Source organism: Neolamprologus brichardi, chromosome 19 (genome assembly GCF_056152115.1).
Source record: "Neolamprologus brichardi isolate AB-2024 chromosome 19, ASM5615211v1, whole genome shotgun sequence".
Classification (NCBI taxonomy): Eukaryota; Metazoa; Chordata; class Actinopteri; order Cichliformes; family Cichlidae; genus Neolamprologus; species Neolamprologus brichardi.
In genome coordinates, this window is record NC_142122.1 from 6,733,320 (window position 1) to 6,756,437 (window position 23,118).

The 23,118-nt window shown below is 38.5% G+C and overlaps 1 protein-coding gene across 2 annotated transcripts in view; it reads right to left on the reverse strand.

The window, feature by feature from the left end:
* Nucleotides 1-247: 247 nt before the first annotated feature.
* LOC102785515 (leucine-rich repeat and fibronectin type-III domain-containing protein 2) overlaps nt 248-23,118 on the reverse strand; it is a 134,697-nt gene continuing 111,826 nt past the window's right edge. For both annotated transcript variants that reach the window (XM_006799385.2, XM_087833038.1), the window contains 2 exons: nt 10,395-11,791; nt 248-5,877 (listed from right to left, as the gene is read on the reverse strand). In XM_006799385.2, coding sequence (XP_006799448.1) covers nt 4,896-5,877; nt 10,395-11,770 — 2,358 coding nt within the window. In that variant the 5' untranslated portion in view covers nt 11,771-11,791 and the 3' untranslated portion in view covers nt 248-4,895. The remainder of the gene's footprint in view (nt 5,878-10,394; nt 11,792-23,118) is intronic.

Genomic DNA, 23,118 nt, shown 5'->3' on the forward strand with positions numbered 1-23,118 from the left:
CAGCAACTGGCCTGATTACAGCAGCTGGACCTCAGGAGGAAAACCCGTGGCTCATCCGCGGTAAACAAACACCGCATGAGGGGAAGAACACTCCATTAGCTTCTTTGTACTTTGTAGGCAGACGCGGTTAGACAACACTTTCCATTCATAAGGATCACATTTGAAAAATGTCATCAATAATGGAATCTGTAAAGTAACTTGATGTCGCAGGAAGAAGAAAGACAGAAGAGCCATTTTGGTTCATAGGAATTAGACAATATTTTATATTCTTTTGTAGCAAAATGTTTTCACACATAAACAGTTTTTTTTTTCTTGTTTTTGTCCTGGAACCTCAGGTGAGAATCATGACTATGTTGAGTCAAATACACACTTAAATTTATATCTTAGTTAGCAGAGTGGAGGGGGATGTTATATGATGTCACAAGCAGAGACGGCAGGTTAAAGGGTCACTTCACACATTCACTAAAATACATATTTCAACGTGTACCTCCAGTGTCACAAAAGCAAATGTTTTCTGGTTTTATTTGCTCAAATTCCAAAATAAGCATTCTTGAAACTTCAGATGAAATAAAACAGATGGGAATAGATTTAGGTGTCTTCTGCTTATAATGAATTCAATTTCAAAATCTTTAGCAAAACAACTTGTTTTGATCTGTAAGGTAAAATGCTCTCCACTTATAATAATGAGTGAAACTATCAGGATATAATGAGAAATTAATAGAAATGAAACCAAAAGAGGGAGGATGATTTGTTGCATGAAAGTGGACAATACAGATAAAAATTTACCTAACTTTTGTGACTTTGTTGCATCGTTTTCATTAAAACCTACTGTTATTGGCAAATTAGGCAGACAAGTGTCTGCAAACAAAACACCTGAGATACTAAAGTAACGTGCTGATGATATTGGGTAATCAGACTTATTCTGTTAAGAATAAATAATAAATGTTATGAATCACACAGTCTGTAGCACTCATTCATTTGTAGCAAAGACAAAAATCTTCAAAAATGTAAGCTAACAATTGTTTAAAAAGTTGTAATGTTTTGGCAAACATTAAATTAAGGGTAAAACGACCTTCGTTGAGGACTCAAAATCTCAAAGATACAGATTAACACTTTATTACGGGCTCAGTTATTTCTATTTTTTCTGTTCAGCATTGTGTTGGTATTCCTCAGGCTAGCAAATTCCTGCGAAAAGTTACATAGTTGGCAGTTATTCGAAGTCTTTCATACAGGTTTTCGTGGAAAACAATATGCTGGGAACAAAAACGGTTTTGCTGCTGCTGCTGAGGAATTCGTTTTTGTTCAATTCATGGATCAGATCATTTTGGAACTGAACTGGAAAATGGGAATGATTGTCAAAACAGTAGAAATGTCATTATAAAACAATATGTGGTTCTTAAAGAAGTAAGGACTAATATGGGTACTTTTCTGTCACTTTTATGCAAACAAACAAGATAATTTTGCAAGAAAAGAAAGAAAGAAAAAACTGTATATATGTATAAATCCAAAACTGCTGCTGGTTAAGTCGAACGTGGGTGTTAAGGTGAAATATATCTCTACTGATTAGAGTCACAGCACTCACAGTTGGTAAATAATTGTGTGGTGAAAGCATAGAAAGAGCAAAGAAGGCAGAAAAGTCACTGCACAGGTATGTTTATATCTAGCCTTTGCCACAATAACACAAAGAATGTTTCGTTTCATAAAGTACTCCATGTAGATTGCTTTTGTTCAACAAACTGTGATGTGGAAACTGATTATGAAAATCCATATCTGGCTACAGGCAAAAAAAGTGAAGTAAAATAATACCAATCGTAGTTTAAACATAACATTATTGCCATTACCAAGATGAATGTTATGTGCAAACACACCTACACATTGATTTTATGTCATCTATGCTCTCACTCTCTTATTTGCAAACTGTGGAAGCTGCCATGCTGACCAACAGAGACTGCCCACGAGAGTGAGCTCAACATTAAAAAGGTTGTTTTTTTTCTTTTATAATGCAAATGTAATATTTTAAATGACACAAAAGTAACTCCATGCCTCAACTGTCTCAGTCCTAAATGCACATGTGGCTTTCTGGAACAAAGTGCTATCCCTGCAACTGAATAATAAGAATAATAAGAAAAAAGTCTCATTCATCCACTGAAGCAGTGCACGAATGATTTATGTCGTTGGCCACTTTGTAGGTATTACTCTGAATTTATCATTTATTTTAGACACATTATTGGAAAATGTTTGTGCTTTTAAAATTGCTGAATTTATAAGCTCATGATTTTAAAGCTCATTTGGATATACTGTATGTCATATACAGTTAAACACACTGAATGTCAGTGCAGCAGTGTGGCTCACTGGCTAGAATGGATATACTGTATGGCATGGATACAATGCAACTCAGTATTGCGGCAAAACATGTAATATACACTCTGGTCCACCGCGTCCATTTCACGCTTTGCCTCTCCAAAACATGAAATGGACACACATACAGAAGTTACATTACCGCATTACCAGCAGGGGGAGATAATATATTTAAAGCCAAGAAGTCAGTAGTGACCAAAAAACGTATGCAGGACATTCCAAGGTCCTTAATCGCCACAAATGATTAAGCTAGGGGGCTAATATGTATTTACATGTAAATGTGTTAATAATATCTATTTAAACACTTCACTGTGATTATTTTCAAGTTGGCTTGAAATAAAATATCCCCCTCTTCTTTTACTGCAGCTTACTGGAACTTCGACATGCGTGTCCTTTTCACGCTTCGGAGAGGCAAAGAGTGAGACGGACACGGTGGACTGGCGTGTCTATTGCACGTTTTGTGGTGATATCGGGTTAAACAATGATTAAAGCTTTAGGTAAACAGGGTCCTTATCATTTTTGTAACAGATGTAACAGATCTATAGAAGGGATTGTACTAGAGACACATTGTTAAACTATGTATATATTGGTCTGCATTTTCCAACACCGTTGTATTGCACTAGAGGCAGAAATTTTGCAGAAAGCTCTCTGAAACCATGAGCAAATAAAACCAAGATTGTCTACAGTGTACATGCAGGAATACCACTTGAGATAAGTTGGAAAATAAGTATTTTAGTCATTTGAGTGACTTGACCCTTTAACAAAAGCCAGTCCTCCACTTCCCCCTTACAGTATCACATAAAATCCCATTTCAGTAAGCCAACTAACAATGATCAAGTTGGTACGTCACAGTAAAGCACCTTCTCACTGTTTGCTTCACATAAAAATAAAAGTACTACTGCACGATTGCCCCCTTCCCCCATCCCCATTTACATTCTCACCCAGTTATTGTACAAAAAGAATGCCAATATACAGAACGGTACACCTACTGTAGGGAAGAAACGAAAACCGATGACCATCCCACATGTTAAAATGCAGCAGAGATCCACAGAATACCGAGAAAGGCGTTAAAATGCAGAGATGTTGCAGTTTTGATCAGCAGTAATCTGAGTAGAGTCTAATTCAAAGTATTTTACTGCAATGTACAGCCCTGTGTGAAAGAGAATGAAAGATAAATGGGCTCTCTGATGGATCAATTGAAATAATACATCCAACAAAGGTTCTGTATCATGTAATTTGGTGAAATGTTTGGCCCTTAATGAGTTATCGTTCCCCTTTTTTCCTTTCTTCTAAGCAGCACGATGACCTTTATCAAATGACAAATTCCTCCATTTAACCTGGCTAAATGAGTAATTGCCATACTCTCTTGTTTGTGTTACCTCATGAGAATAACAGCCTGACGATAGATTCTGCTTTGGGCAAATGATTAAGTGGGCTTGATGGATTTCAAACACCATCCACGTCCAGTGACTATAATATATCTTGATAACATCTGAAACCGTACCCTGAGGCGAACACTCTGTTTACATCAATGGGCCTTTTGCCTGCAGGGACCATTGTCACCAGGGCTAACCTATGGGGAGAGTTATCAAAGCAATCAAACTGACATTTTGTTAGAGCAGGATTTAGCCTGAGCTGGAAACACGCTGGATTTTGACTGGATGGCAACAAATAGTTTTTTGACAGCTTTACAATCGAGCAAAGAACTTTGTGTGTGGAGCTGTTTGTGTTCCATCTTAGCTGTAGTCCTACTTGCTTTAAAATAACAACGTACGATACATAACCTGAGGTACAAATACAAGACTGGCTTGCTGTGGTTCATTGTTATGGTATCTAGAACATAGGACCATATTGTTACTGAAAATTAATCATGTTATCAATTTGAAAGTGTTTGCAATGGCTGCATGAGAGATGGTAGCCTCTACATATGCGTATGTGTGAGAGGGTCTAATTGTTTGTGACCAACAGCTACAACCTCAGTACCGAGATGTGCTTCTGCTGATGAATTGCCTCAAATAATAAATAGTAAAAATGATAGAAAAAATGACTGAAAATAAAAATGACTTTGTTTTAATTTTCTACTAGCTCCTCTGGTCTCTCTACTGTTGCAGTAGTCCCATTTCATGCTGAGGGTCCATGACATTGTGATCCACTTCACCACAATCGAGGCAAATCCTCTTGGTATTCAGTTGTTTTAATAAAGACACAGTAAATCCACTTAGAATTTCTTGTCTTTCTTTCCCTTTTCTCCCCTCAGGGATAATCTCATGTACCCTGTGGTTTGGAAAATATTCCTTGTGGGCCATTTCTGCAGTTGTTTTAAAATGGGGACATTTTTCAAATACAGTTTGACACTGTCAGAGACGAGATCATGACCAGGAATCTATTGATTTGAGTGTCTTATATTATCACTTGGGTTAGCTTCATGCAGAAGATAGTTTCCCTTTGGGATATCCTTCACTTTTCACTCGTGTTTCTTTTATTCTCGTATAGATTTATTGTTTGGTCATGAATCTCACATGTGGTCTCTATGGTCTTCAAACCGTGCTCTCCATTACCCACTCGGAGCTCTCAAAACTGGGCTTCTCATCCTCACTGTCATCATACTGCAGCAGCATGCCATTAACAGACAGACTGCGTTTAGTCCAGATATTACTGATCCTGCGTGGGTAGCTGCTGCGACTCTGTGTGGCCCCTACGTGACCCATGTCAAACGAATGGCTCCGCTTTGGCTTACCCTCCTGGGGGAGCCCTAGGATGCGTCCCAGCATGGTTGTGGACTCTGCCCTTCCAAGCAATGGTTCTTTATCAGACGGTGGTGCCACAGCCACTGCCATAGCATTGGAACTGGTGGAGGGTCCAGAAGTCCCTGCGCCGTCTCTCCCTGCCCCTCGCAGCTCCAGTGAGGTGAAGGCCCCTAAAAGGTGGTCCAAGTTTGGGCGTGCTTTGGGGCCGTGCCTCCTGAACTTGTTGCTGGGCAGGGTGGTGCACTCACTGCTTTGCATGCTGTAGCGGTCACCAGCCCCTCTTGCTGTTTGGCTGTCTAACGAGTTAGAAGAGGAGGAGGACGAAGAGAGACTGCTCTGGAGCGATCCACACTTGAACTCTACCATTTCCTCACGCATGACCACCACTGTAGATTTGACCTGTGGTGGGGCACCGTTGAACCTGTTCATTCCTCCGTTCGTCTGTGAGTATGTGTTACTCACAGTGGGCAGTTTATTAGTCTGGATCCCACTCGTCACCTTATAGCGAACCATGAGGATAATGATGAAAACCAGCAGTGTGGCCACGATGATGCCACCGATGACCAGGATCATAGTGCCACCCATGAAGCCACTGTGAATAGACTGACACTGTGGGTAATCCTCAGTGGTGACAAATTGGACACAGCCTACAATATTGGTGGCAGTGAGAGTCGTAGCAGTATCATCCCAAATGGCCAAGACACACAGGTCATACTGCATCCCTGGGACCAGATTAGTGAGTACAAAGGCCCTGTTAGTCATGGGAATCATTCTGAAAACAGAAACAGAAAGACGGTTTAAAAATACAGACTTCTTGCCATAGGGATTCAAAACAAGACCATAGTACCAAAATGTTGAAAGTAGCTTGAATTAATATCTTATGCTTTGACATATCAAGGAAATAGTACACAATTAACCATGCTAAGTAGTTATTTATATGCACAAAGTAATTCAAAAAGATGACTTCATGCTCCCGGTATATACCATTTGATATGCATGCAAGCAAAAAGTAATGGGATAAATAGTGAATGGCCAATTTTTAAATATTGTTTTGGCTAAATGTAATATCTTGTACAATCCATTAAACACTCATTAAGTTGTTTCAAGTCAATTTGTTATTATTTCTGATGTTTTAATATGACTGCTTAATTAAGCTTCAGTGCTTTTCGAGTCAAACTGAAACTCAAATCTGCAGTAAGTTAATTGCCCAAGAGCTTTGCCAATGAAAAGGGTGTTTTCAAAACCTGTATTTTGTTGCATAGACAGCAACTGCTTTTATCCACTCATTCATCTGGATATTTGATCTCAGAGACATTTAATTAGTAAATCCTCTTTCTCCACATGTCAAAACATGTAATTTAAAACCCTGCGCATGACTTTCCAACTGAATGCAGTAAAGTTTTTTAAGTGTTACCCTACAAAGAAGCAAGACAATTGTAATTTGCTGTGCTTGACAGGTCGCACATGCTGCTATCAAATCCAAAACTTCAAAGTAGTTGGATTTAAAATGCTGTTTTGATGCTAAATTAATAAATCTTTGGTAATGCCGATATAACATTAGTGGACATGCACAGTTTAGAAAACACTATTTCTGTGTTTAGGATACTTTACGTATAAGACCATTAGATTTTTAAAAATCTAACACAGGAGCAGTACCATAAGGAACAGGTTGCACCTTGAAGTGACTTGTTGTGATTTGGAAACTGAACTGAATTAAACAGAATTAAATAGAATGGAAGTTGGCCATTGATCTTCTGCCAAAAAAGACAATAGATGAATATAACTGGCCTTCAATCTTGCTTTAACATCATGGTTAGAGAAGCCTCAACAAACGTTCGAATCCAAGCCATTTTTGAGGGGTGTATAAAACATAATGTATTTCAACTTTTGATTTGAAAATGTATCATATGCAGTGTTGGGAAGGTTACTTTTAAAATGTATTCCATTACAGATTACAGAATACATGCCCCAAAATGTATTCTGTAACGTATTCCGTTATGTTACTCAATGAGAGTAACGTATTCTGAATACTTTGGATTACTTAATATATTATCATGCTGTTTACAACTACATGAATGTACTATTGCTGTGATTTATTACTGTTACTGAAGATCCGCGGCTCCGAACCGTAGTAAAGGGACCTCTGACTAATACGGTGGGTTCCGTGTTGGGCTCTTAAAAAAATTGCTTCACTTTGTTGTCTGCGTCAACTTTGCTAGCGAGAGACAGAGAGAGGCGTTGAAAGGCTGCTCCAACGGAACTTATTGTTTTTGGAGGAAAACACGAACACGGTGTACAGTCGAGTCTTAATAGCTTACTTATAACTGGGCTCGTCAGGCTCTCTTCTTGGTTGCAGTGGTTATTATTATATTTACATGCTTCCAGCTCCCGTTTTTGCTCGATGACAGCTCGTACTTTTCCTTTTTCTCCCTCCCTCGCTCACAGACACATAACGGGTATGGCAGTCCGTTCTCCCTGCAGCACGGACTACACTGCCTATGATGCTACATTCTTTAGAGCTATACCTGTAGCATTCTGACTATTAGCTTAGCACAACAACAACAAAAAGGCCTCTCTCACCCAGGAAACACAGAGAGAGAGGTTACCCTGTAACCATGGCAACCGTAACGCTGCCTGGAACAACAGAACGTAGCTGTCAAACAAAACCCAAACAGGCCTGACCCGCCACAATATGAAACAGGGAAGTACCGCCGTGTAATCCATTTATTTCAACAAAGTAACTGTATTCTAAATACCACCTAAAACGGTAACTGTAACGGAATACAGTTACTCATATTTTGTATTTTAAATACGTAACGGCGGTACATGTATTCCTTTACTCCCCAACACTGATCATATGCCAACAAATTCTGTAATTACATGTACAATGCAACAAATAATTAATTGATGTGAAACTGGAAAACACTGGGGTAAAAAAGGTTGAGACTCCAACATACCCATAAGGGCATGTATAAATAGAGTCATCAGTCATTCATCCATTGTTGCTTGCTGTTTTCCTATAGCATATGTGTTGAAAGCTTTGATCCCTCTGAAGTGCCTCCACCAAAGAGCCCAGACACCAGCAGGGCTACAGTTCATTATTCATCCTTAATTGCCTCTTTCTCCCATAACCAGGAAGAAGCTGTGCTTCCTCACATGTTCCACTGGACTCATGCAATCCCTCCTCTGCTCCACATGGCTGTGATTGATTTTTAATCATGCCATTGTTTCAGTGCAGGCAGTGGGAAACTACATCGGCCAGCTAGGGGTGCACATGTGCATGCTATGAAAGGATATCAGTATTAATTCAGAAACAGTAGTTGTCCTGTCTTTTCACATTATCTTTTCCTTCCAGTTTATAATGTGTATTCTGGTGTGCAGATAAATGAATTGCTTTAGGCCATTTTTTCTTCTGTATATAAACTACATACTGAGGATTACATTAAAGAATAAAGCATCAAATCACATGATAAGCAAAGTCAGTGCTCAACACTTAAATTAATGGCTACCAGCTGTGCACTAAAGTGAAGTTAAACTAAGAAATTCATCCTTAAATCTGCATTTAAGAACTTGCATGGTTTTAATATCTCAAACTAGCATTCAAACAAATAAATGTACATGTTTTGTTATATGGGGCGAGTCTTGACTGACAACATCAAGAATGCAATTTAAATAATCTTTTTTCAGGGAAACAATTTTGCTGCTGCGAATCACTGAATGAAAAAGGAAAATACATTTTACGAAGCATACATTAGCTTTAGAGTTGCAGTTTTGTACAAATTAGAGAATATTCATAAGGCCGTTTACTAGAACAGAGATGAGTCATCCACTGTTTCTGTCACTGGGATGGAAAAAAAAAATCTCAAAATTCATGTTGTTCCCTTTTTCTGGCATGAAAAGCTGGCACTAAGTATGAAAGCAAGGATATCAGATACACAGCTTATTATTGAATTTACAGTGATGGCAAGTTGCATTAAAAGCATTTGGGCAGAGTGATATCTTTCACAACTGCTGTGCACAGTTCTATTCTTAGAATCCTAGCTAATACCCAGCCGTTTGGATTGTCTTATTATTTCATTAGATCTGGTATTGGTGATCAGATATGGTGTTTGATAGAGAAAGTAAGCCTCAGTTATCAGTACTAGTAAGCATGAAATGAAAATGCTCAATTTCCTGCCTAAAACAGACCATAATGTGGTAATGTATAAACTTCAGCATACTAGTCATTCAATGATCATTCAGTGAGTTTCTTTAGATAAGTTAACATTAGTTTGAGGAAACAAAACACATTATGTGGCAAAAAAAAGTTGTAGGGGGTCGGGTTAGATCAGTGAGTGAGCAGAAAACCATATGCCGTATGGCTGGAGAGCACTAGGCCCAGGTTAGAGTCTGACCTGGGGCCTTTGGTGCATGTCTTCCCCTCTCTTCAAAAAAGGCCAAGTTGTCCTATAAATTGGGACTCATACTACATGAATAAATCTGATTGTTGTTACTCATCCTTTAACCTCCTAGGACCTGGCGTCCACATATGTGGACATCACATATTGGGTTGTCTAGAGTCTAGACCACAATACGAAATTTAGCTCTACGAGGGCCTAATATCCTCTTCTCAGAAACTACATCAGGTAAAAAGATAATTCTTTGGTTTTACATTCATCAGGTCCCAATCAGCCCAAATAGCAAAGACAAATTAAAAAGGCATGCCATGAAAGAGTTGGGGTCTTAGGAGATTAATGTACCTAAATGCATCAATTTAATATTAAACAGCATGGCTGTATTTTTGTATTTCCAAACAGTTATCTTTGCTAAATGTTGCCGCTTTCACTGTCTCATTTGACATAGGAAATTGATTTCACAGAGCCCAAAGATCTTCAGTAACAGTCTCCAAGCTCACACTTTATGGACTTGAGCAGCTTAAGAAGGATACATTGAAATGAGGGTCTATAATCCTTTTTCTTCTTGGATTTCTAATTAATGGTTCAGGGCAAGGATTTCACTTTGGATTGCACTTTTTACTTAAAAATGTGAACACAGCAACCCGTCAATTCTCAATTTAAAGAAAAAAATCTCAAGGAGGATTAAGAAAAATGAATGTTGATCTTCAAGTAACACTTCAAAGGAATTGACTGTCTCAAGTACTCACCCACCAAACAATTAACAGCTGAGAGAAGAAACCCAACTGTATGTATTCTAAAGCTAAAGATTACACTCAAGACTCAGTGTGCCACTTTGAAGAGAGAGTTATTAGCCCATACTTAGATGTAATCAAGTTTCAGTAATGACTCTTACCTGTAAATGAGGACTTCATCTTCAGAACAATTGTACTGAAGCTGATACATTTTGACCTTTGGAGTTGCTTTGCTAACACTCCACTTCACCAGAGCAGAAACAGCGGTCACTTCTGATACAGACACCACCTTCTCTGGAAGAGGTTTAGGCTCCCCTTTACTGATCTTAGTAGAGCTTGTTATGTCTGACAGGCCTGACTTGTTCTGGGTAGTACGGTTTGTACCATTACTCAGATGGGGGAGTTGAATGATTGATAGTTCAATGGACGCTGTAGATTCTCCTGCAGCATTAGCAGCAATGCAGGTGAATGTACCGTAGTCCTTAGATGTGGTGACTGTTATATCCAGAGTCCCATTTTCATATACAGTTGCTCTGGAGGAGTTGCTAATCAAACGGTCATCAGGAGCAACCCAATGCACAGTTGGCATTGGATCGCCAACAGCTTTGCAGCGCAAGCTAGCTGTCTGTCCCTCGAGCACAAGCAATTTGTGTGTATGTTGTGTGATTAGAGGAGGCTCACACACAAATTCCTCCTCACGAACAGACCAAAAGTAGCGTCCCTTTAGACTGGCAGGAGAAGCACAGGTTTCCATATCGTCCTCCCGTTCCAGTCTCCGAAGCCAAAGCACTTCACAATTGCAGTGCAAAGGGTTTCCACCAAAGCTTAGTGAGAGCATAGGTGCATATGGTGTGCTCATCACCACATTGCTCTGGGAGCGTGCAAAGATAGGATCTGGAGGGAGCTTCTGAAGACGATTAGAGGTGAGGTCCAAGCGTGCCAGTTTGTCGAGATCTGTAAAGGTCCCCTCAGCAATGAAGGAGATGAGGTTATGGTCCAGACTCATTTGATGGAGGTTAACCATCTTTCGGATGGCCTCCCAAGGCACAGTGCGCAAGTTGTTATATGACAGATCAAGATCCTCCAGTGTCAGTAACAAGTCATCAAAGGCTACTTTAGAGATACGGCTCAGTTGATTGTTGTTGAGGATCAGGTGTTGCAGGTTAACCAGTCCTCGGAGGTCATCTGGTCCCAGTTCAGTCAACCGGTTACTATCCAGGTGTAACGATCTTAATGTCTCCAGGTCAATAAATGAGAAAGGCTGGATGTCGCTGATGGTGTTCCGGGACAACGTGAGATCCACCAGGCCTGTCATATTGGCAAAGTCCAGGGTGGAGATCTTTAGGATGAAGTTGCCACCCAGCCGGAGCTCCACAGTTCGCCGGTCAATGTCTGGTGGAACAAAGAGCAGACCTTTGGAGGGGCATAAAGTCCCCAAGGACTCTGACAAGTTCTGGCAGACACAGTATTTGGGACATGCATGGACCATCGTAACTGCGGTTCCCAGGAACAGGAGACTGATGACCACTTTGTCCATGTTAGCTTATGCAACGAGGACCTGAAAAAAAGAAAAGCAAAACAAAAGATAAGCTTTATGATCAAAACTAACGTTATACATTTTCAGTTGCATGTAACTTAATGAGCCTGTGTGATCATGGATTGTGTACAGGGTTGGGAGGCAGAAATCCAGTTCTGACAGAATGCCAGTATAGTCTTTGGACCATATGGTCCAAAAGCGCTTGTTTAATGAGCAGGTCTGATATTTATACTTAAGACTGTTTTACATTAATATTCTCTATTATAACCTTCATATGCATGTACTTTGCAATGCAAAGAAGGTGTGAGAAATCACACGAGGATTGTCTGAATGAAGCTCAGGATTAAACTGTGCTAAGAAGCTATTTTTAATGACGCACATGCTTATAAGCTGTCATTACAGATACCGACATACATGCAGTGGAAACTAGTTCAAGTGTAGGGTACCTGAACTAGGTTCCACAACAAACAATGCATGTTGTGTTCTTTCTTGGGATGTTACACAATTTTGTTAAGACAAAATGCAAAAGTTACACGAACTACTCCTCATTTACTACATTTTTTTTATGCTGTGTGCTATTTATGATTTTTTTCTCATTTGTTTCCTTTTCTTATTGTGTCTGCACCATTGTAGTCAGAAATTTGGAAAGAATATTACACAAACCACATGTGTTAGACATGGAAAAAGTCAGCACGCCTCTGTACGTTAACAGTCCTCACACCTGGCTGACTCCTCCAAATGGATGGCCACACTTGACTTCATACAGCGAGCTTTTAATTCCCCCAGATATTTGTATCATTAATTCCTAATACACTCAAAACCTAAAAATCAATTTCAATCATCCCTTTTTTTTTTACATGAGCAATTTTGATTAATGGGAAACTCTGCCTTGCAGTCTGCATGGTTCTCTCTAGAACCATGGAAGCATGGTTGTAATTTGTTTTACATTAACTACGTCAATTCAGATATTCATTATTATGTATGTGTGAGGTGCTAGTTGCAGCATTGTGACTTATGTTTGACTACCTTGCAACATCTCTTCATGTGTAGGCTGTGCTTTTCAGTAACTTAGAAGAAGAAATATATGACTATTTTTTCAAATTTACAAAATCAATCTGTAATCATATCACAAATGCTTCCTCATTTGGGTTGTGTGCCACAGTGAAATGCTTAGAAAGCTCATGCAGAGTGTTGTTTTTTTTGTTATGTTTTTTTTTTTTTTTTTTTGCAATAATCACTTTCACCAAAGAAGTTGATTAAAAAAACAAAGCAAAAAAACAACAAAAAAAACAGTGGAACTACCAACATTATGATCCACAGTTTTGATGAGGCCAAATGGTACTATAAATCTTTTAATACCAAGAAGAAATACAACACAAAATTCTTAGAAATAAAAAAGCAACATGTTATAGATATATGAGAAAGAGAGAGAGAGAAAGAGAGATTTCTCATTTTTCAGTTCACGCAGCTAAAGTCCTTTTCTTAATTTTTAGTGTTGTAGAAAAAAGCTACAGTGTGGTGCTAATATTTATGCTACAGACATTTCTGAGGTTTCACTGTTTGAATCCTAATGTAACAATTTAAAACCAGCACTCTTTAAAACTGCGAAACTCGGTGCAAAAGATTTTTCTTTTAGCCAAGTACTTGCAGGCTGTATGCCTACTGTTCTGATCCTCTCAGCGCTCTGAAGCTGATCCCCAAAAGGCCTCATGGTGAGAGCTGTCAGTGATGACAGACAGGTTGTCTCGTGGACTCATTTTAATGGACACCATCTAGAAACAGCAGCTGAAAAGCCCTATAACCTCAAAGAATCTTCCTTTATATTTTATGTGTCGTTTTTCATGGGCAGTTTTTCACTTGAAGGGTACAATTTTGGTGGGTAAATATTATCAAAAAATATAGAAATTCATATGTATTAGATATAATCTCAGAAAGATTCCTAGTATTATCCACATATATTCAACGTGTATTACGGTTACTGGGCAGAGAAGTGCAGGCAGAAGAGATTCAGAGGTGACCTTTCAGGAAGAGAAGAGGTTCACTCACAAAGGCGTACAGTATAAACCGTGGACCATGTTTGAGGCCCATATCTATTTACTCATGACCTTTACCAAACCTGCACCACCATCTAAAATTTACTGTAAGGGACAAAATAACAGACATACCAACAAGGGTATGTTCTATACAGTTCCACAGTACATTAATGACATATAGTTCAATAAGAAGAGATCATTAGAAGCATGGTTTATTTATGTACAGAATTCAATTTGAGGTATTTGGTTAGACCTCGATGGCCCAGCACAGCAGAACAGAATTCCCGCTATGATAGGGATTAGGGCAGGACCCCCTAGAGTCTAGACGCTGGTGGTGGAGATGAAGATAGAGTCTTGAATAGAGCCTGAGTTATTCGAGGTGGTGATCGGGGAGAGGGTTGGTTAGAGGAAGGGAACTGCAAGACAGACGCACAGTGAGATTTAAGGTACGCGGAGTCAAGGCTGATTGGCCGGCAGAAAGCCGATTGGACTAGACCAGTGATGTCACAATCAGCTTGACAGTGTGGGACAGTGGAAGTTATGTAAAACTTAGATTAGGTGCCAACACCTGAGAAGCAGACAGATGAGTGACTACAGATGTTCCTCATTGATCTTACAGATAAGCTTCTGTGAAATTAATTCAACTTACGACACAACAATAGAAGTCGAACAAATAGACACAAAGTGTTCATCTACTTTGTTAGATATTTTATAGACATATATTTTATTGTAGTATTTTTGTAATATACTATATGTCTATGATTGCATCAAAAGTTCAGAGATCTTTTAGCTCTGGGAAATATTCACCTTTTCAAATCTTTCGTTTTGGTTGCTGTCTTTGTATGAGACTCTTTATCCACTTTATGTAAAAATGCCACCCATATGTTACATTTAAACAGAATTCATGAGCAATAAAAGCAATTATTTTTTCCTGAGGCACGTAATATGGAATATTATTGCACCATTAGGAGCTTCTGCTTGAGCTCCTTGAATTTAGTTTCATAAATGAATTTATAAATCTATGAGCAAATGCAGTTTTTAAACGTCTTGTTCTTGTATTTTATCGGTAAATGTTCCACACAGTAATGTGGAGAAATGCCAGATTACAGTAATTAATGTTTTTTTTTTTCTTGTTTTGTTCATTTGCTGAAAGAGAACATGTATTATTGGAAATGATTTTCTGTCAGAAACAATTCAGAAAGAAATCTTATTGACTGCTAAAATGCATTGATTGGACAGCTGATGGCTTTCAGTCAGTTTGAACTAGATTGAAGATAAAGTATTATTCAGGTGACCCCAAACTTTTTATACATTATAAACTGAGTAAGAAATCTAGCTGAAAGCAAGGTATATACTTAGTTGTATGGAGACTAGTTTAACTACAGTATTACAGTATTACTACAGTATTAGCATTGGTTAGCTTAACATAAAGAACAAACTGTCCAAAGGAAACAAAACTGGGCTGATTAATACATTAATACAATCTTTCTAAAGGCTATGTCATGTTTTGGAAAAAGATTGTGACTTGGGTTGAAATACAGCCATTCACAACAAGTTGATGTGATGCCTTAATTCAATGGTTTTAAAGACGCAAAGAGAAGACACTTGAATCAGAAGACTAAATCCAAACACCATACTTTTAATCCAACAAGCTAAATATCATTAACAGGTGACTGAAAATGAAAATGTAAAGTCCAAAAAACAGGCAAAAAACAATAAGATGCCGAAAGAACAAAAATACACAACAAAAATGTAGAAACTGGGAAAACACAAAGAATACTAGTTTGAAAGGAGAGAATGACATAATGGTGGAAACCCTTAACCCTTAACTTAGTACAAAACACAAAGATGATCAAGCAAGTTGATGGTAAAAGATTGTGACGATAAGACATGGAGAACAATAATTGTATAATACAACCTTATGTAACAGAATTAAAACCCCATAACTATGACAATGACCGAGCATCTTTTTGTGACCCACTGTGAACGAGACCATTCTAACCATTGGTGTAAGGAGTGCATCAGCCCAACAATGCAAAGAAGACATTGTGCCTCTCTCTCAGATGCCAGAGGCTTTGATATAAAGACAGTATCCCACACCCTAGTAATGAGGACACGCTTAAATTAGGGGAACACAAACACACAAGGACAAAAAGTTTGTCAAAAATAAGGTCTATTTTGTAAGTGGAAATTTGTTGTACAAGGGTAACCATCACATGAACATGCTTACACAGCTGTGTTGCCATCTGTTAGACAAAAATCCGACTGTACTATATAGGTTGAGTTAGCCCTGAGGGAGATGACGGTCACTCTGATGGTTTTGTCTTCCCTTGGCACCAACAAAGCCTTGTACGCATCAGTTTAATTCCTAATGCAGGTAAGCCAGGCTGTAAACGTCAGGACAATCTATGTTATACAAATTTTCATTCTTTCTTCGACCCATTTGTCGTGTTAAAAGAAAAAACAATAAAACTTCTAGCTGAGTCCTTTCACTGAGATTTGTCCATTTTTGCCTCAGTTGTCAGCTTTGTTCACAAATCTTCCAATACATTGCTGTCTCCTTAACAACGGGAAGAGAGCGCAGTGCAGACGGAGCTGGACTCTTCAGCATTACATCTTTCTCTTTCTTCTGGTATGCTTTGATAAAACATGTCACAGGCTGACAGCTCAGTAAGTCTGACTGTGCTACATGCAATCCACTGATGTCATGTTGCATCATTTGTGGGTGCTGACGCTCAAAGTTGTGACAACAGCTCTCTCTCACTACCGTACGGAGCCGCCGGCACATATAAAGGTGCCTTACGCAGGTGTAAAATGACAGGTTAAGCAGTCTTCTTCCTTTCACGTAATATAAATCTTTTGATTTGATTCTTAGAATATATATGTGAGAGTATGTACAAGCATAAGAGGACAACTGCTCACAGGATTTAGAAAGTGAATTTTGCAATTCTGGAATAATCTCGACAAAAGATGGAAATTATCAGAGTGAAAAATGGAGGGAGGATACAATGGCTGGAACCTTCTCTGGATGTTAACCAAAGTAATCTGTGTGCTCAGTCAAACATACGTGTTGCACAGAATTGCCAGTGACTGGTAGCAAAGAAAAGATTAACTGAATAGCTCCACCTTTCCAGAACACGAAAGCCAGCTACTGAGGATTACATCAACCAGCTGTGAGCTCGTCTTTTCAGCTACCTGTCCTGACAAGCTTCTCAGACATGGCTCTATGAATTACATGCAGTCCTTTATCAGACTTGAACCTCCTGGATAGCTGCACAAGCAGACTGAGGCAAAGCTTGGAAGGAGTCTTGGTACAACAAAGTTCTGTTGTACCAAGAGTTTTTTTTTTTCCTTTTTCAGAAGGGTGCTCTGATGTTAAATTGAAAATTTCACCACTGCCAGCTGACTTTTGGATTCTAGAGACAGTTTTTAAGCCTGGGCAAGCTTCACTCTTGAGGGTAACAAGTGTCTAAATCCTGTCCAGACTTTTCTTCGGCAGATTCACACACGCAGCCTTTTGTCTATAGAGATAATAGAAAATACTTTACTGTAGGATACTATAGGAAGAAATGGGAACAAGCTATTAAACTGTTCTAAGGTCCTTTCTGTTCCCCATCTAAATCTGCACACTGTGTGTTATATACTGAATACAAAAATACAAAACCAATGATGAACTGAGTGTCGGTACAGTCAGTAGAGAAATGACAGATACAGATAATATCCTAAACTTAATGATATTTGTTGTAAACCATAAACCTCTAATAAAGTGATGAAAGGACTGTAAATTTAATAAGCTCTTCTAAGCACTGTGGTTAAGCTCCATGCTTGGCACCTTTCTTTTTAATGAGGACAGAGTAACAAAGTGAGAGCAGTTATTTCTGGTGTCCAGGAAATGCCAGTGCAGCATTAAGAAGTCTGGCTGGTTAATGGTGGGCATTGGGGCACTTTCTCTCTTTTCAATTATCCAGAAAAAAAATGAAAAACAAACTCTACTTATTCAAGTTAAACATAAATTATTGATTCATCTTCTTCCACTAATCCAATTCAGTGTCATGGGGCAAGGAGTGCTGGAGGCTATCCCAGCACAAGAGGCAGGGTATACCCTAGACAGATCGCCAGTCCATCACAGGGTCAACAGAGAGAGACAACTATTCACAAGATTATTCACAAAGATTACGCAAAGACATCTGCCAATTTTCCCAGAACTGGACTTCCCAGGAAATTCGCCACATGGTCAGACTGCAAAATAACCCAAGAGTGACATCTCAGATACTCTAGACCTAAGTTAACATGTTAAACATTAAAGATAATATTAGAACACTTAGGAAAAACACTAAAAGACTCTTCTCTTTAAAAAGATACATAAAAGCTTAGATTTTTATCATGGCTATATTTCTATAGTAGTAGCCAGACTGACCAATTAAATCTAATCTAACAAGCTGTATATATTTTATAGATATACAAGCATTTTCCAGCCAGCATTTTTTTTTGTATTATTCTGGTGTTTATTGTGTGTTTCACTGCTCCTAATGATGGTTTGAAAAAAAAGGAAATTCATATTTGCTGAGAAGGAAACTAAAAGTTAAGAAAGCTACAGAAAAAAAAAAAAACCCAAAACAAAACCAACTTGTCATATGTTAATAAATCTGTTATGGAAGAAAAAAATATTACCAGTTGTATAGTTATGTTTCAATCTTACACAAACTACTTGTCTCTTCTTGGTTTCTATCAGTCTCCTTTCCTCTCATTACAGACAGAATTTATTCAAATATATCTAAAGTCTGAGATGAAATCTAACTGAAAGACATAAAATTTCCAGGATGTTTAACTATAAAATGAAAATAAAAAATCCACACTTTGCCTTCAGCCTCACACAGCTTATGAAGTCATTACACAATTACACGGGGCTATGTAAGACAACTAAACAGATCTATTCTTTGTGGGTGGGTAAAGAAGCAAACTTTGATACAGCAGTCTTAACTTTTGTTGAAAACGAGACATTCTTGAAAGCTGTGTTCACTTCAATTCTTAATCAGTGAGTGTGCTAGCTGTGAGCTACAACTTCAGCCCTGTGTTTGCTACATTTTGGCTTTTAAAAGTAAATTGAATTAGTTGTTAACAGCACCTTTAATGTACAAAAAAGAAAAAGATCACTATCAAGAGTACCAAGAGGGATTTGTTTTCCCCTACGCTTTCTCTGTCTTAGATTTAAGGATATGTATTTCCATGTAATATTGACATCCTTGCAAAGTTTAATTCACACTGAATCTCTGAAAATATCAGTTACTGATTATGTTGAACTTATTTCCTGTTGTTGCTGTTTCACATTTCACCCTATGTAGCAGTTTTGCGTCGTGTTTCTTAAATAAGTTGCCTAATAAAAGAACCAATAGTTCAGGAAAAGAAAGCCTAATTGCATTTGAGCAAAAACAAATCTCCCTAAGCTTTCATTTCAGCACTGTTTGCAGCATGCACTTGCTGATACATCAACATCTTTGACATCATTAACATTTGCAGGGTGTGAGTGGGTGTGTGTAAGTTCTCTGTGAGCATATGAGTAACCCTTTGTTTTACTGTTTCTTCCCTACATTTTCATTCACCACACATGACAGCCACGTCCAAAACAAGCCGTCGAAGTAGCAAAAGGCAGACATGTCAAAGCTGTGTACCTTCTTCATTCCTCTAGTTTACCTTTGTCATGTGCTCAGTGCAGGCATATCGCTGACATCCAAAGGCAAACACATGTTGTCACGCAAGTGATAATTAATCAAAGAATACTCACAAACCCTGCAAGCCTCGATAAAGATTTCCTGCCCTTGCACAGAAATGAGTGCTAACAACAGGAGGTGGGGTGCGGGGAAGATGGCGGGTACTGTAGGTGAGGAAGGGGGTGGGGGGTTGAACGCCCTCAAACAGCAACAAATTTATTGATGCCTACTTGAGGCCAGCAGTTAGAAATGTGACTGTTCATTATTTTAAAGCTATTTTCTGACCCAATTAACCTTTATCAAATTAGACAATGTCCATCTATCGCTGTTGTTTTGTCTGGCATAATAATATCTCACATGCTAAAATTCCATAATGTTTTCAAGTCTAAAAAAGGCAGAGAAGCAATTTGGACAATGCTAGTGGTCTTTAGATAAAAAAAAGAATTAATAAAAATGTTAATAAGTTTTAAGATAAATTAAGACGTGAGCTGTCAGAGTCTTAAGCCAAGTAAGAAGCTTGATCATGATGGCTATACAATGTGCACAGGCAGTCTGGAATGTCTGATATGAGCTTAATTCATATTCAGCAGCTAATGTGCCAATGGAGGTGAAGCTGAATCATCTGAGCAGAACAGGTTGCACTGAATTGTCAGGGATATCGTGCAACAAAAATGTGCCAGAAGCATGATTAAGACGCGAATCCTGCAGATGGAGAGTCGGGCTTTGACGGGGTTTTATTTTCTTTTCAACCACCATAATGATGTAGGCTGCTTAAACCATCTGGAGGTTGTCGCACAGTGACACACACTTGACGCCGCTCCTCCTAGGTAGAGAAATTAGCTGGTGAAATCGTTGTTGGTCACTGGCATTTCAGTCCCGTCACGTGAGAGTTGTAATTACTCAGATTCCTTCGCTGAATGCTTCAGTTTGAATTTTAGCTGGCTGAGGCAGTTTCCCCATTGATATCATTTTTCAGCGTGTGCTGAAAGCTCGCTGTGGGCAGCTCGTCCAAACAAACTACCGTGAAAATGCTGATCATTGAAAAGCTGTCACACAATTATTTTATGCCAAACAGTGTAGCAAAGGCTCAACTACACCTGTATGTGTGACTTAATCTGCCAGGTCTGTTGTTAGCCATAAAGTTAAGACTGCAGCAAAGCAATTACTTTAAGAGGAGAGAGCTACAGCAAACCGAAAAGAATCTGTAATCATGACTGCACCACAGCAATATTACAGTCCTTTCATTCATTACTTTTTATTTTCATGTTTAACCATGTTTAGTTTATATAAAAGACCCTGAATAAAAAGTCTAAAAAAAGCAATAAATGGAGAGAAGAATCACAACAAACTAGCGTTTTAGAATATGGTAATGACAAAATTACTAAAGAATTACCCAATTCTGTAGCTGCTAATAGGGAGGGTTTAGTAGTATGCAACGGTATATTGTAAAACAAGAGAACCTTGTAGGGATGAGTCAGTATTCTGTGCACTTTCAGAAAACTCCCACTCAAATTCGACTTTAAAGCTATATATATAGTTCCAGTGGTGGATACGCTCTTGTATTCATCACATAACATCCCTCACACCACCTGAGGCAAGTCATAGGTTCTGCTCTGTATCAGACTTAAATGGGTAATTGACAAGTCATTGCCTACGCCTCATGCTCTTGCTCCCTTTATCCAGCTAAAACATCTTACTTGTGTCTCTTATTCATTCAATATTTAGTTGGCCTCTTGCACAATACTGCTGAAATTTCAGATCAGACCTTCTGAACCGTTCAAGTGTGAGATGGAGCAAAGTGTAACATATTCAGGGTCATGACATTGTAGATGTGTATCTCTGCATTATCACTTTTTTTGTACGTATTCCTATGCTTGACAGCATGCCTAACACGAGAATCAAGATCCTGAAACACACAAGGCCCGAGGATAAGAAATTAATAAATATGCAAGTTGTGAAGTCATATTTTATTTATAGTGATTTGCCTCAAGCCTGAATTATACTTTCTGCACCCACGAGTCCGCTAGAGTCCACTCAGCTCCGCTTGACCCGAGTGAAAATCTCCATCAGATGGTGAATAAGAGGGTCCGTGTGGATGCCAGTGTTTGCCTGAAATTTGTAACCTTGCAGACTAGACCATGGGGAATTTAAATTATGCCATTACAATGGACAAACTACATTCACCCCAGCTGGTAGACTTCAAGCGGACATCAAAGAAGTATAAAAGGAATGACTGCTCATCTGTTGGGCCTCGAGCTGACTGTGTCTGTGTCTGCAACACAATGTAATTCAGGCATCAGTGTAAAAAAGCCAAAAGGCTAATGCTGTAGGAAAGAAAACATCTTAAAGACTCAAAGTTTTTGAAAATCTACAGTGAATTTTTATATGACAAACTTTTGGGCAAGTAATTATAATAAGTACATTACAAAATCATCTTGCATCTCAAATCCACATTATTTATTACAAAAATACAGGGTTAAAAAAATAGTCATTCTTTCTTAATTACAAATCTTAAAAGATATAAAAACTTGATCCAACATAAAAACATAGTTTTGAATATTTCACATGAAAGATTTTCCTTACTTTTTTGTTTTCTCACTGTAGCTAATGTCATATAGAAATGCTCTTTAACTTTTATTATGACAAAGATCCCTCTGCTTCCTCCCACTAGCTGCAACACTTAGTTGCAGCAACACTAACAAGCCCATTTTTTTCATAAAAAAAAAAATCTTACATGCTAAACTCAGTGATCCAAATAAATTAGTGTCTGTTGTTTGTTTTGAAGCAATATACAAATAAACTCCTTGTGCAGAGGATATCTAATACCACTGCTAGCAAAGCTACAATCAATCTGTGGCTAATGATGCCCCACATTCTCTCACAGGGCCTAACATGGAGATGATTATAGCAGTTAGGTATGTCTGGCTCTCCCCCCAGAGGAACATTTTGAATTAATTGCAGACTGACAAATAGTGAAAGTCCCCATGCTCACCCTTCTACCCCTAGGTCAAGCACAAAATGAAACAAATGGAAAAAGTGAAACAGGGGAGATGTTTCTATTAGGAAGGCACACTATTCAACAAAGGAGGACTGGGAGTCAAATTAATACACATAAATTGCAGTATTTGTCCTATGAGGTAAGCATAGCTTCTAGAAAAAAAAATGACTGTGATAAACTACAGCCCATTGCTCAGATTTTCTATTCACAATCACTATGTGAAGGAATATTTTAATAGGATTTTCCAAGGTCAACTTTTACAGAGTGCCTCTTTGCAAGTTCAAACACGCATTTCCTCACCTTTGCGCCAGTATTTGATAAACAGGCCACTCATAGAGCTTTCATATTAGCAGTGGATGAAACTACAGTGTAATGGTCATTTTTTTTAGTGATACAACCACAAAACCTGTTAGCATAGGTAAGGGTTTCCTCAGTCTATTTAGGGTATTTTTTTTTACTTATTGTTTTGTTTTTACAGAAAGAGAGTTTAGGTGAAAAAAACCAAAAGGCAACAATAACAATAAAACTTCAGGTGCACAACTTCTGAGTGCACTCTGAGCACAGTGGCTCCCATCATTTGTAAATGGGAGATGTTTGGAACCACCAGGA